The 16,124-nt window shown below is 37.3% G+C and overlaps 3 protein-coding genes across 3 annotated transcripts; 2 read left to right on the forward strand and 1 right to left on the reverse strand.

Annotated features, from left to right (window-relative positions):
- On the forward strand, positions 1-7,056 carry PKNH_0101700 (erythrocyte membrane-associated antigen, putative; the record flags this gene model as incomplete). Its single annotated transcript, XM_002257476.1, has 1 exon — positions 1-7,056. One exon carries the CDS (start codon positions 1-3, stop codon positions 7,054-7,056), a length of 7,056 nt encoding a protein of 2,351 aa, XP_002257512.1.
- A 2,094-nt stretch (positions 7,057-9,150) lies between these two features.
- PKNH_0101800 (conserved protein, unknown function) lies at positions 9,151-11,310 on the forward strand (the record flags this gene model as incomplete). Its single annotated transcript, XM_002257477.2, has 10 exons — positions 9,151-9,154; positions 9,322-9,386; positions 9,550-9,627; positions 9,747-9,836; positions 10,013-10,107; positions 10,258-10,350; positions 10,445-10,511; positions 10,656-10,792; positions 10,999-11,071; positions 11,224-11,310. The coding sequence occupies 10 exons, from the start codon at positions 9,151-9,153 to the stop codon at positions 11,308-11,310; spliced, it is 789 nt and encodes a 262-aa protein (XP_002257513.2).
- Positions 11,311-12,106: 796 nt separating this feature from the next.
- On the reverse strand, positions 12,107-12,721 carry PKNH_0101900 (uncharacterized protein; the record flags this gene model as incomplete). The annotated part of the gene is made up of 1 exon (XM_002257478.1): positions 12,107-12,721. One exon carries the CDS (start codon positions 12,719-12,721, stop codon positions 12,107-12,109), a length of 615 nt encoding a protein of 204 aa, XP_002257514.1.
- Positions 12,722-16,124: the final 3,403 nt, after the last annotated feature.

Consider the following 16,124-nt stretch of genomic DNA (forward strand, 5'->3'; position numbering starts at 1 on the left):
ATGATTTTAAGAAGACTACAAAAACCGTTAGCATCCTGCCGATACATGTACATTTTTTCCCTAATTAACCTGCTGAAATCAGCATCGAGTACCCTGACAAAGCCTACGTATGCGTACATTCACAATTGCAATAATATTACGTTATCGCATCCCAAAAAAACCAATAAATCAATTTTAAGCAATTGTTCGAACAAGAAAAACTATAATGCTTTTGTATGCACAACTTATAAAAAATATAAAATGAATAGAAAATTTTCGAGTTCCATAAATATGAATAAGAATAACGAAAATGAAAATGTTTTAAAAGATAATAATAACATCTCTGCATTTAGTAAAAATACCAGTGATGTTAAAAATTTTGCAAACTTTAAGCAAAGCAGCAGGAGTTCTGCCTTCGGTAAACGATACAGCCATGGCAGCAAAAGCAGAAGCAAGGTATCTTCCGGCAGTTATGTTGGTGCAGGTATTGGCGGTAGTGGACTAGGCGGTGATAGCGTTATCGGAGTAGGACGCAGCAAGTACACCAGTAGCCATATCTATTCGTCGAATCATCGAACTCACCATCCAAACCAAATCAACAGAGAAGCGGGAAGCAAATATGAAGAATCCAGTTACTCCCTAAACGAAGCCAAGTTAAATACAAATGCGAATTATATGAATTCGAGCGTGAAGGAAAACAGAGGGGGAGGAGGTTACCCCTTGAACAGTAATGGCCCCAACATACAACCCGTCAATGAAAGTAGTAAAAGCATTCAGCACAACACCAAAATGAGTAGCTTTAGTAAGGATAATATGTTGCGCAAAGGCGTAAAGGAGGAAAGTATGCATGGCCACAGCGGCTTGGCCCCCCAAAGCAGTGCCAACAATGTGATAAGCAACATGGATAATGCTAAAAGCGGCATTAATAACAACAGTGGAAATACATCGGGCGGTGTCCATCAAGATAATAATCAGGTGAAAAGCACAAACTACAGAGATGCAAGAAACAGCATGAGCGGAATTGGAAATAGCAGAAGCAACAGCATGAGCGGTAAAAAAACAAACATGGAAGGGATAAAGAGCATGAGCATAAAAGACAACGAACGATTTAACTACCTAAAGGAGAGCCGAGTCAGCACCGTCAGGTACACTGGAAGGAATGTCTATACCTCAAATAAGAAAAATATATCTACGTATAACACGAATTTGAGCACCGTGAACAATGGCAACCTTAAAAAGGGTGGTGAAAGTGCCTGTTATGAACAGAACAATTTCAAGAGAGAAACATCAGATAATTTAGTTAATAGTAATGTCAGCATGGCAGAGTTAAATAAAAACGTTGGGGTTGCTATTGATCCCAATATTAACATGAACAGCAGTGACATGATGAACAAACTAAGTGCGAAGGATTCTTACGGAAAAGGCGAAGGTGCCAACAATGATGTAAACGTTGGCGCAAATACCGGAAATAGCAACCGAACTGAGAACTCACGGGGCGGCAATGGTCGAAGCAGTAATGGACGCAACGGAAACGGTCGGAGCTCTAAGGGTCATAGAGGTGGTCGTAGAAGAAACAGCAACATAGGTGCGAATAATGCCCTCGCGAATAGTGCAAGCGTTAACAATGCAGGTGCGAATAATGCAGGTGTGAATAATGCAGGTGGGAATAATGTCGGTACGAATAATGCAAGCGTTAACAATGCAGGTGCGAATAATGCAGGTGTGAATTATACAGATGCAAATAATGCTGGTGGAAATAACGCAAGCGGAAATAACCTTGACGAAACTAACCTTGGCTTAAACAATCCTAGCGGAAGTACGCCCAGCGGAAACAGCGGCACCGGTCGAAGTGGAAAAAGGGGAAGCAGGAGAGGCGGCAACAGGAACAGGAGAAACAGCAACAACAGCTCGGGTGCGTTCAAGTCCCTCAGCATGATGAAAAGCAAAGACGAAAAAATGAATGAAAATTTTGACAATACAATGGGGGAAAATGAGTACATCCAGGAAAATGCAAATAATTTAAGGGGCATAACGGAGAATCAGTCCGTGCACATGGACGGGAGCAGAAATAACAAGATGATGTCTTATGGCGCGAACACGACCATGGGCGGAGGCCGCATGAGCAACATCGGCGTAAATGGCGTGCAGAATATGCAGAGCATGCAAAGTATGCAAAATGTGCAAAACATGCAAAATATGCAAAATATGCAAAATATACAAAACATGCAAAATATACAAAATATGCAAAATATGCAAAATATGCAAAATATGCAAAATATGCAAAATATACAAAACATGCAAAATATACAAAATATGCAAAATATGCAAAATATGCAAAATATGCAAAATATGCAGAATATACAAAGTATGCAAAATGTGCAGAATGTGCCAAATATGCACAGCGCAAAGAGCCCCGAGCTCGGAATGAAAAGCTCAAGGGAAAATGAGAAAGCAATTCCCGGGGCAATGATGAATACGACGAGAAACATGTCTTACGATAACAAGAGGAACAGCTACATGAATGACGCCAACCAGGCGAACGCGCATGAATCGAAAAAGAGCGAATCGTACGCAAATTACTCCTCCTCCAATAGTATGAAAACGATGAGTCAAATGAACACCATGAACAGCATGAATAGCGTGAACAGCGCAGGAAGCATGAGCGGTCTAAATGTTCCTATGGACGAGCAATACAGCGGAAGCAAACAAAGCTGCAACGTGAGGACCTCGACGCCCTTCGCAAATATGGAGGCAGATGCATTTCAATTTCACGACTTTAACGAATTCGTAACATACATGTATAAGGATGAAAACATTTTAACTCTTTTCTACATACGAAAGAATTACCTCAAAGCAGAGTCGCGCGAAGAATTCGTAACCGAAAATGACAAAATAAAATATTCAATCATATGGTCTTTCCCTAATGATGAAAAAATTACTGTTACGGGGACACATAGCACAAAGAAGTTAAGCAAAAAGGTGTGCGTGAAAAAAATGCTACAAAAGTTAAAAAACATCTCCGTTTTAGAGATAGACCAAATGACCAAGTGGATGATCAACAGCTTAAATGTGATTCTCAAGGTGGAGCATAAAAACATGGAAACACAAATGAACAATAATAACATGTATTGCACCAGCATAGAATGGAAAATCAACAACAAAATGTATCACTCCATGGGAATACATGTACATGAGAAAATTGCCGAAATTATTGCAACACAGAACCTGTACATGATTTTGTATGACATCAAGGATCAGTTGGTTAAAGAAATGGAAAGTGGAAAAATGACTAGTCAACAAGGTGTAGCAGGTGGCATGAATAGCGGCAAGGTACACGAAAACAGCCTCTTCGATAAAATGATGAATAACAGCAATAACAAGAGCTACGAGGATAATGTTGCTAATAAAATGGGAGGGAAATTTGATTATGGAAAAGGGCAAATAATGCAAAACAAAAATATGATGGATGCTGCGGCTCCTTACAAAAATACAAATCCCTCGAATAATGATTTCAATACACAAGGCATGAATAATTGCAACACATATTATAATCCGAATGATGGGATGCTACACCCCTCGTGTGCTGATAATCCAATGATGCACTCCATGCAACAAGGCGGTGTTCCCATGAGTGGTACTCCTGGTGCTGCGGTCAATATTAACCCAGGCGCCAGAGCTGGAAACAGCATGGAGTTGGCAAACGCAAGTCAAGTTGCAGGAAATAATAACCTGAACATGAACTCTATGAACTACCAAAATGGAAGTAGCATGGGCGGCATGCCTATAATGAACGATAAGAATATTGGACCAGGCGCAGGAGCAGATCACATGAACAGCTTGAATACACCTGGAATGGTACCTCCAGCACCCGTCATAACGGATCCAACAGAACTTATCGCCTACAATTTAACGAAACAGGATTCAGGGAGCATCCAAATGCTAAGGAACAACATTGCTTCAAGGTACAAAGTGCAACAAACGGAGAACTTCGAGCAGGTGTATAATTTGTTCAAATGTACACTCCAGTGGGAGTGGAAAAATGGAAAAATAGCCTGCAAAACTAAAAGTGTCGGTTATGGTACCACCAAAAATTTGGCAAAATGCGAAGCAGCCTACGATATGCTAGTGAAAAATAATCTCATTGAGTACATATCCTCCACAGATAGAAAGAACGCTCATTATATAAAAGATTTAATACAGAAGGATGTGAACAAAGCCATGAAGCTAGCCATTCAGTTTATTATGCAGTATAGCAGTAACGCATGGTCCATTTTTTTAGTTTACCTTTTGCGAGAGTTGCTCATAGATGGCAATTATGACCACATCAATAGGCTCCTCACGACTGTAGTGGAAGTCAGCAAGGAGGGAAGAATGGAGGCAGATAAAATCAACGAAAGTAACAATTCCAATGCGGGTGTGGGAAGTGGCACAAACACTGGTAAAATGGATGGCAGTCATTCGAACAGATCGAATAGAATAAGCAGCAACGGTCAGAATCACGGAATGTACAGCAACAATGCAGATGGAGAAAACTACGTAGACAGCTCAAGCAACCTATTCTTCTGCAACCCGTACATAAAGAACAGAAGTGACAACAGCAATTATGTGCATAAGCTCGTGTCCATAGATTTGTGGGAAAAATTAATCGATGAGTGTGTAGTTATTTTAAATGACAAACTCTGCTTCCACTGCATAACCCTCTTGAAGGATGTAGAGCTGGATTACTCCATTTTTATTTCCAAGTGTGCTCATGATTATTATAAAAAATACAGAATTATGTTAGCCTTAGAATTTCAAGCTAATTTATCACAGAGTATTCAAGAGAAACGAGATTTCGAATATTTGCATGAAAATAAATCGTTAATGTTAAAGGTAAAAAGTGCAACTATGCCAATTTTATCATTCACCTGTACCTTAACATTGGAAGAAAAGGAATGGATGAAGTCGACACAAATGAGAGAAGACGACATTGTGTTACTAAAACCGTGTGACATGATGCTCACGGATGAAGATGCCTGGTCCAGCAGCCTCATCGGTACCATTACAAGTACAAAGAGTGACAACACCGTTTACAACATCAACGTTAGAATATTCTCTGCTGAAAATACCAGAAAAGCAAATGTGAAGTATAGCAAGTATAAGCTCTTCCTTCTATTGAACATTGTGACACATGAAAGAATGCTACAAGCCCTGAGGGCCATAACCTTTATAAGTTCCATTCCAACAACGAACCAATCGCCCTACGTGTTTACCCCCGAAATTCGGTTCCTCATACTCCACTCGTACAATAAATATTCAAAGCACATTGCACAGACGGGGAAATTGAACCACGAAATTGCTGAGCATGAACAGATTAAGATGGATTTCCACAATAATGAATCGTCCAAAAATAATGCACAAGAAGATTTACTCACCCAGTACAGTGGGCAAGCAAAGAACCCCTACGGAGATTTACTTAACGATGCACTGAACAAACAAATTGGAAAAACACACACAGATGATATTGATCAATATTTAATCGAATCCATCAATTTGCCAACAAATTTGCCGCTAAACGATTCGCAAAAATTGGCTTGCCTTAGTGCTCTAACTAGAAGACTAACCCTTGTGCAAGGACCTCCCGGTACAGGAAAAACCCATGTTGCTTGTGCCATAATTGACAGCTGGCACAGGCAAAATAGTAACAAGAAAATTCTGGCTGTGGCAGATTCCAACGTTGCAGCTAATAACCTTGTCGAAGGACTCAAAAAGAGAAACATTCAAGCAGTTCGAGTGGGAGCAGGAAGTGACAGCGATTTTCATGAAGAAGCCATCATGGATTTCCACCGATATAAGGATCTCCTAAAGTTGAGAAAAAATAATTTACAAAAGGAAGCCAAAGTTATGAAAGCTCTATTATTCCTGGAAGCGGTGAGAAAGTACAACGTTGTTATAGCCACCTGTGTCGGTTCAGGACATGAAATATTTGACAATGAAAAGTTCGAAAGAGTAATTATTGACGAATGCGCACAATCCATTGAACCTTCGAACTTAATCCCGCTGGGACACAATTGCACTAATTTGGTCCTGATTGGAGACCACAAACAATTACCACCAACTATCATATCATCAGATGCTACCAAATTAGGTTTAGATAGATCCCTACTAGAACGATTTGTCATGGCCAAAATCGCCCCCGTTCATTTACTAACCACTCAAAGGCGTATGCATCTAAGTATTTGTACCTTTCCAAATATCCATTTTTATGATAACAAATTGAAGACTGAAAATGTCACCGAGGAAAATCGACCAATTATTAAGGGTTTCTTATGGCCAAATCCAAAGTGCAGATTAGCATTCATAGATGTTTCTCTTGGAAAACCAGGAAGTAAATTTGAAAATGCTTACGGTACTTCCAAGTTTAATTTGTACGAAATTGAGCCCCTAATCGCTGTGCTAAAATCTATTGTAAATGAGGGATGCGTATCCGTCGACGAAATAGGAATTTTAACAGCTTATGATGCGCAGAAAGTGAAGTTGAAGAAAGCGGTTCAGGATGCGTTCCCATATGAGGCAGCATGCCGAATAGAAATTGACTCCATCGATGGTTTCCAAGGAAAGGAAAAAGATTTAATTTTATTTTCTGCTGTTAGATCAAATGCAAATAACGAATTAGGGTTCTTAAAAGATGCGAGAAGATTGAATGTCATGTTGACAAGAGCTAAAAGAGGAGTTATCCTATTTGGAGATCAGTTCACCCTTGCTAATGATCCCGAAAATTGGCTACCCTGGCTCAACTGGATTTCATCCAAAAGGGCAGTCGTACATATCACAAAACTGAATGAACACCTAGAAAATGCAGATTATTCTCTGATAGATAAACTGAACAAAATAAACAAGACTGTTAATTTGAAAAACGTGAACGTATCCGATAATTATTTCTTATACGGAAATGACACCGGATTTTCGAACGACTACAATGAGCCGCAGAATTATAATCAAAACGAAGAAGCAAACTTCACGGTTGGTATGAATGACGCCAAGGAGGAAGTGGAGCCAGTTGAAGAAATTGTTGAGAACTGGGAAGATCTACTCTGAAATAAAAAATATCACTTTTGTGAAGAAACAATTCATTTGCTTTGATTTGTATGCTTTTTTGCACATTAAGATTCATGTGTGAATTGGTGCAAAAGGGTTCAAGTGATGAAACTACAAGATTAATTCGTTATATATATATATATTTTTTTTTTCTTGTTTCTTGTTTCTTTGTTTAAGCAAGTGCTAATGTGCGAGTGCGCGAGCCTTTGTCTTAGGACCAGTGTTCTCTCGCGGGATAGCACATCATGAACATTCCATGCCACAATTTAAAGACACCACTTTCAATGTCTACTGTTATGTTTGGTCTATAAAATTGAAAAAAAAAAAAAAAAAAAAATTTCGTTTTTTTGCCATCTTATTATTACCTTTACCATTTTGCCATTTTTCTTCCACACTGTTACACTGTTTTTATATATAGATATATAATTAATTTTTCATGCAAAGGTGATGAACTAATCCCAATTTAGTTGTTCCATTGTGCTAGTACATGTGTGCAAGAATTAAATGTGTACCTGAGCTGCCTTCCCCCGTGCACAAGTCGTAGTTCAGTGCAATAAGAACGCGCAGTGAAAACGGGGTCGCATATACATATAGACATGTACAAATAAACATATTTGCATGAATATATATATGCGTGTGTTCATGCATGCCTGCGTCGTATGGACAGAGGGAAATGCCCAAGGAAAGGTACATCTTACATCTGTACTACTCTCGCATGAGATGTGTAGCACATAGCAATCTACATTTCATTTTCCAACGACACACTATTATTTTAACTTTTTTATATAGATAATTTTTTTTTTTTTTCACCTCTCCAATGCTATATATTGTTTATATGCTATCAATACAAACGCCTTGTTGTCATTTCTCCGTTTCTCGCATGTGCCGCATCAAATGCCATATCGTGCAATATGGGGCTCAACATACGGAGTATAATGCGGAGGTGCAAACGGAGCAGTTTACCAAGCCATATACCACACAGTGAACGGGGCAGTAAACTATCCAATTTTATATAGGAACTTTTTTCTTTTTTTTTTTTTTTTCTTCACCCTCTATTTTTTACAACGAACAGTTAACTACCCCATTAAAGATACAAATTAATTTTTTTTCCTCTTTTTTTTTTTTGTACGCATAATGTAAGAATAAAAAAGACAAGAAAGTTTGGGTACCTGCTGAACTCAGTGCTTAGGTTGGTACTCTGTCAGACGGGTAAGGGAGAAGCGCACAACGTACGGCTAGCGCAGACACGCACAAGTATATATGTACATATGTACAAATGAACCATGCAAAGTATGCACTCTTGCGTTACTGGGCGCTAACACCCTTACACATCGCGGTTGTACTCCGTAAAGGCTGTACCCGATGCTAAAAAAATGAAAAAATAGAGAAAAACATGTATGAGTGAAGTGAAATATAACACAGTACGGCATGGTATGGGTAATGCGAAATATAATTTCCCTCTTTTTGCATCCTCTTTTCGAAAATGTGAAGCCTAAAAGCAAAAGGGAATTTTTTCATGCCACAATTTTCCCGTCCCCAAGGAAAGCATTCTATTTTCCCCCTTTGAATAATTCCCGTAGGTGTTGAAAAGCAATTTTTTTCTTTTTCTTTTTTTTTTTTTTTTTTTTTTTGCGCCACTATTGCCAGCTGCTACTTTTTTTTCTTTTCGCTTGTGTTTCTTCCTTCCAGCTCTGTACGCATAATCTTTTTAAAGTAACTATCGAAGGGGTATTTTTAAGGAGAATAACGCTTTCACTCGTTGGGCTGTGTGGAAATAATTGTGTATCCCCGGAATAGAGAAAAAAAAAAAAATGGAAAAATTGAATGATTAAATGATTGAATGATTGGCCAAATGAACAGCTCACAAACTTAGCTAAAAAAAAGAAATAATATTGTCCTAATTTGACAAAAAAAAAAAAAAGATAAAATAAAAATAAACAAACTGAGCGAGTATTTTCACCCCCCCCGCGTAGCATAATCGCACATTTTGTCCGAATGTCTATATATACACACATTTATTTGCAAAAAAGAGGGTAGTCAATCCAGGTTCTCTATTATGCAACATAATTCCCCCCATGTATGAAATACTTTAAAATGGGTAAAAAGAATCGAGAAGATGAAATGATGCAACTTCCTCTTAGTCACGCGCGGGGCGGAGGGCTGCCACTTGAACAAATATGCGTTCATTTTTTCATGTGCCACCCATACCAATGTATGCTGACTTTACTTACTCTCCCCTACCACCACGCTCTTCCTCCTGTATAGAAGATTTAGCCAAAAGCGGAATCTACAGCAAACAGTTCTCCCTCAGCCAAAGCAAGCACAGCAGCGTAGGACACCAAAGCTCATTGGAGCAGATCCACCTGCGAATATATCTGCCAGTGGATTCACCAGCAGTGACCCTTTCACACATACACCCACACAGAAAGTCACCCAAAACTTATTAAAATCCATTTTTACACTTACCCACCCCTGGTGTGTTCCCACTCACAGGAAAGGTTGCAGAGACTTGAAAAAAGACTAAGCGGGCTACACTTTAGCATCGAATTGCAGAAAAATGAAAAGATTGAGGTAATTAAAAAAAAAAAAAAAAAAAAAAAAATCCTAAATGTGTAATGCATGATGCGTAGTAAAATAATATATACTTTGTCCGAACACTGCCACACTTTCCTCTTTTTCACATTTTTAAGAAACTAAACGAGAAAATCAACCTCCTGGAGGAGAAACTGATAGAAATGAACGAAAACTCAAATAGGACCTTCGAAAAATTAAATGAAAAGGTAAGGGCAGTGAACATATTTCTGCAGTGGAGTCTATCACAAGAGTATAGGCCAATTGCCCCCCTATGCCCATCAAAATGAAATGGTTATTTTTTTTTTTTCATTTCATTGGGCACTTATGTAATAAACAGATGTTCCCTCTTTTTCATTCAATGCATATGTATATGTACCTGCAGCTGAACGACATCAAAGTGGACGTTAATAATTACAAGACTGAATTGGAAGAGTTCAAAAATGACCACAAGAAAAAACTAGAAATCCTTCAGAAGAAGTAAGCAATCGCGTAGTAGTGTGGATAAATGTATCCCTGGTCGATATGACCCCCCAATCCCTCTGCTAAGGTTACAATTTTTGAAGATGAATTACTTGCATTTGTTCACTTGTACATGTGTCCATCATTGTTGTGTACTTTTCCCAACAGGGCTGAAGAATTCATAGACAAAGAAAAGGAAGAATGGAACAAACTCAAAATAAAATTAATAAAAGATTTTCAAAATAAGACTAGCTTACTGAAGTACTACATTACAATAATGCTCATGCACATACGTATACATACGATTACATGCTTAAGCATATTCTGCCCACTTGTTTGTCTTCCCCCCCTTTAGGGAAGAAATGACCGAGGAGTATGGATTATTGCAAGAAAAGGAAGAATCACTCAGAAGATTTTACGACGTAAAACCCTTCCATCCGTTGATGTGCTCTCATCACATGCGCATCATTCCTACATACATGTACATCAACGAAAGAATACAATATAACGTGAACCACCCATGAATGCTCAATCACCTTTATACACTAAATTCACTCACCCACTAGAATGAAATTGCCAACATCAAATCGGTTGTCCAAAATGAAATAAACGAGAGAATAAAAACAGAAAAGATTATCCTACGGGACGTAGATGATAAAGTCAACGAAATTATTAAAATAATTAAAAATGAGAAAATCACTAGGTAAATATGTTGAGTGTTTTCCAGAAATAGAAGAATAGGATGCATCAAAAAAAAAAAAAAAAAAAAAAAGGGAAGAGGGAAATCCTCTTTTCTTTCTTTATAACGACTCATACGTAGTGGAAAAATATACACATAGATACGGACACGGATGTGAATGCTGATGTGGATACATATTTTCTCATTCATGCCAACTTCCCCTTTTACAGGGAAAACTACTCGGAAAATCTCGTGTCCCTCATGGAGCAGTACTTTTCGCGAATAAAAAAGGAAATTGATAATGTATGCAAATTATAATAGGAGGATTACCATGGGAGAACAAGTGGATACCTAATTTTCACTTGCCTGTGTGAAAAAAAAAGAAAAAAAAAAAAATCAACTGCAAGGCCTACCGCCAAACCGTCATTTATTTTTTTAATTTTTCCTCTTCAAAGGAACGACTCGAAAGGGAAGACACGGAAGAAACGCTGGTTCATTTAATGGAGGAAGCTCTGGATAAAATTGGAATTCCATTCGCATGAAGAAATAGAAGAAGATGTGGCCTCTCTCCCTTTGCATTTTTCTTTAATAAATTTTTGTACCACTACTCTAATTCAATTCCTGTTTGTAATTTTTTTTTTTTTTTTTTTTTTTTTTTTTTTGCTACTTTGTTCCGAATGATCAGTTCGGAAAAAAAAAAAAAAAAAAAAAAATTTCCAAATTTGTCCCTTTTTTTTCATTTTTTAGCGCATCACCATGTGGCCACTAAAACACACGTGAAAACAAATACACATGTGATGTGGCCTTTCTTTTTTCTTTTTGCTACACTTTCTTATTATCCCCATTTGTGTAACATAATAAAAACTTTATAATCTATATTTTGTTTTAAATAATTTGTGCGTTTGTTTTTCAAAAACAGCAATAAAAACTACCAATTTAAAAAAAAAAAAAAAAAAAAAAAAAAACACTTCAATAAATTGAATTCTAACATCACGCATAAAAAAAAAAATTGTCCAGATAAAACGATTGGCAAGATAAAATTTAACAAACCGAGCAAAATGCTAATGTATTCGCTCAGTGGACATTGTAAATAACGGGGGAATGGAGAATGAGTTGTCATCTTCTTCATCATCCTCATCATAAGTATGCGCTTGGGACGCAGATACATCTCCCCGCGTATGCATCAACACCATGACGCAGGGGCATGTCCATGCGTCCATGTCGGAAGGAATATTTATTCTTTGGAAAATCGGAGTAACGTTGGGGATGGGTCTGGAAACGTTTCACAAAGTTTGACAAAGCCTAACACAGGTCTGACCTAGTCTAACCTAGTCTACCCTACTTACATGGGTCGGGCAAAGCGTCCAGCTTGGTACAGTTTAACAAAGTTCTGAAGCAGTTTTTCTCGCTGCACGCTTTGCACTCTTCATTGCACTGGTCCTTTGCGCATTGCTTGTTGCATGAAATAAAGGTACATCCGATGAAGGAGGAAAAGCAACTTAAACACGTTGGAGAAAAATCAATGTTGTGTTTTTTCATATATTTATTTACACATATGTCTATTAAATACGGTTTTGCCGATGACACCTTGGCACAGTCAAAAAGAACTTTGTAAAAATCATTGGAAGCAACGCTATTCGATTTGAACAAATGCAATATGTACTCCCTAAATTGGTTCGTTTTTAAGTTTATATAATCTTTAAGATTTTCTGGATTTTCAATTTTATAATTCTGACTTAGGAACTTCTCTCCATTTATTAACCTCTGCTCGATGTCACCTGTACATCCTTTGTTGTCACTTCTTTCAGCAAATATGCTCATGTCGTTATGGTAATTTTCACTTGAAGATTTGTTATTGTTGTTAATACCATTACCTTCCAGGCAGAGTACATCCATTTTGCAGGCCGCGCTCACAAGAACGCTAAAGAGGAGTCCCTTAACTGTATAATTCATTTTTTACAAAAAGAAATGGTAAAATAGCAACGTGCCTTCTTCTACAATGTCGCAAGGTTGTTTTTACTCACACGGGAGGATTTATTTTTAAGTATTCAAAAAATGTAAAGGGTTCGTCCAAGTTTGCAAAAATGTCGAAAAATATTCCAAATTTTTTGGCAACTGTTTAGTTGTATAGGCTTATTATATATGCGTAGCTCAAAAATGCGTACAGAACGTTTCTTCTTCAAACGTAGAATTAGAACATGGTAAACATAAGGAAAAGAAAAAAATAATAATAATAATATTATTATTAAACTTCCTATTAATTTTTGCTAAAACGGAGATCACACAAATAGTTCAGTATTGCATAAGTGATTCAATTAAAAATCATAAGGCTATATTTTTTTCCTGCTATTTTAAACGTACTTTTTTTTCTTCTTCCTTTTTTTTTTTTTTTTTTTTTTTTTTGGCATATTAAAGTGACAGTTTATTTTATTTTTTACTTCTCCTCTGAAGCTTGTCGCCACCCCTCACTACGGTTCTTTTAACCACTTGGCTAAAATGAGAAACTGTTTCGGCTGGATATAAAATAATACAATCCCGCTTAAACGAAGAAGAGGGGCTTCGTAAACATATAATTTCATGCCAACGCCGGTGCCTATATATATAAAAATAACTAATATATGCACTATATTATTATGTTACCGGGGGGGGGATATGCTACTCTACATCTGATCCTGGCCATTTAAACCACGCTACTGGTTGTGGTGCTAGGTGCGTAAATACTAACATAAATGATATACCCATGTATGTGATGGCAGAAGCTGTTCTGTGGGACGGGTCAAAGCATGCATATTTTTTTTTTATGCAAAGGGGAACGCGCTAAATATATAATATATTATGTACGCGTTCATGTATATGCAGCGTTGGATAAAGGAATAAAAGCACGAAAAAAAAAAAAAAAAAAAAAAAAATAGGCAAGCGCAGCGGTGGACCAGAAAAGCGACAAATCGCTTGTGCCACCCAGAAGATGTTGTTCTGTATTTGTGCATAAACCAGAGAGGAGGATTTGAGAAAAAAATAAATAAAATATAAAAAATCGCTCCAAATAAACAATCTTAACAGCTGAAAAAAAAGAAATATAAAAAAAATAGAATATTGAATATATGATCACTAACTGCTTCACATTGACCGAATCGAACCCTCCCCCTCCTTATGCTTATATACCTCGCGGTGCACAAAATTATTTATTAATAACCCCTGTACCTCCCGACTAATCCCATATGCTGACTGCAACTTTTGAAAAAATGAATTCGCCCATTGCGTCGCGCTGACTTGGCCAGTATGTATATACCTCCCAGAAGCCAATTAATTCCTCTAATTGGGGTGTTACACATAGCGTACTATAAAATCTGTTCATATAAAACAACGTTGCGTGCATATACCTCTACATCCCCCGTGGGGAAGGCGAAAGCGTGAAGGCACAATAATATGGACCGTAACCCCTATTCCAATTTTTAGTCACATTACTCACAACTTAGATATGTGAATTTTCATTGCGCATACGAAGTGGGCGAGTTTTTCATTTCGACGGGTGGCCCGCTCTACGTAGTAGAACAAATCATGTATTTGCTAAAAATAGAAAGGTATTTCTCATCAGAGTTGCATAAAAAATGGTCGATCAGCACACATGTGCAGAACGAAATTGGAATAGATGCATTAGACTTCATTGAAAAAATCGAATTATAAAAATTTTAAGCCAAAAATGAATACCCCCAAATGGGTGTTTTTCTGAAAAGAGCAAATTTTATGAACTTACACATTTTGAAGGCAAAAAAAAGAAAAGAAATAGAATGAGATGAAAGGAAGGCGGCATCATATTCTTTCACATGGACGTAGATCTCGTAGAGGCGCATACAAATAACGATGCAGATTGTCCCACCATTGTGACATCTGCACACTTATTTGCAAAGTCCTACCCGTATGTTATGCCCGCAGCAAAAAATATAGGGGGAGGAAAGATTCTTCCTTGTAAAGGCGCAAAAATAAAAGAACACTACAAAACTACGTGTTGGAACTTTTCTTTGCCTGTCAATATATCGATGCTACACCTATTTAGTCACTTAACCAATGTAATGGGAGAAAAGAAAAAAAATAATAATATATGGTTCCACTCATTGAGCGTATAAAACTACCCCCACCGATCATCACCTTTTGTGTCCTTATAACTGTTGCACTTTAAAAAAAAAAAAAAAAAAAAAGCTAAAATGGAAGCAAATTTTTATATAGTAGAATTTTCAAGGAGAGTAATAATTTCCTTACATACTTAGAATAAAGCGTAATGTGAGGTAATCCCATAAGACTATTCATTTTTTTCCCAATAACCATTCGAAGCTTTCGTAATGGATCCTGATTCCTACTATAACTAATTTACACTTACCACAATTATTTTGAATTATGAAATCGTTCTATTTTATCGTAGTATATGTGCTATAAACGGGTGAAGGAAGTGTGCGTACCCACCAATTACTCTTATGCCAATTTGAATGAAATAAATCTTGATCCCTTTCCCCGTGTCGTCCTTCTGTGCTCTTCTCACAATAGGGCGACATTTTATTCTTTCCCTCTACTCGTCTGGTGCGAATAATTTAGACAAAAAAAAGGAAAAAAAAAAAAAAAAAAAAAAAAATCTGTACTGTGAATATATATATCCTTTTGCCAAATATATGTACTTATAAACCCTTCCAATTTTATTTTCCCTTTTTTTTTTTTTTTTTTTTTTTTTTTTCCGGGGGGCTAAAGTGTGCAATGTAGGCAGGCTGTCTCTGACACATGAAGTTAGCAAAAATGGACAGCACATAAATGCAAATATGCACAGTGCCGCTATGTTTAGTCTGGTAATGGATATCCCTATATTGTTTTTTCCTTTAAATTAAAATTAAAAGCATCAATTTTGTAGTCCGTTCCGTGAGGCTTATCTTACGCCCCCCAAGGAGAGGACAAACAATGCACAAAGGAAGAATCTTCACACTTTTTGGGGATGCATCTAACTGGGTACCCCACTGCAGTATAGAAGATTATATGTATTAACACACATGTGTACTTTCTCCGCATTGTCATAATTTTTATGCATATATATACGTATGTATATATATTCACCTAAGTTGATAACCCCTCCACCCCCCCCCTTCGAGAGGCAATGCGTACGCGCATCACTGCACGTACGCCCTCAGTTATTTAACTCCATGGGGATAACAATTAATTGAAATGGGTAGATATTCAAGAGAAACACACAGATATACACACACACACATACATATATATAACACGTGTATATGAGCCTCCTAACCTGCGCACACCACATTGCCCTGTTCTGCCAATCCTCATCACCTATTTCTTTTATGAATAAAAGGAAAGCAAA

This window comes from Plasmodium knowlesi, assembly GCF_000006355.2.
Source record: "Plasmodium knowlesi strain H genome assembly, chromosome: 1".
NCBI lineage: Eukaryota > Apicomplexa > Aconoidasida > Haemosporida > Plasmodiidae > Plasmodium > Plasmodium knowlesi.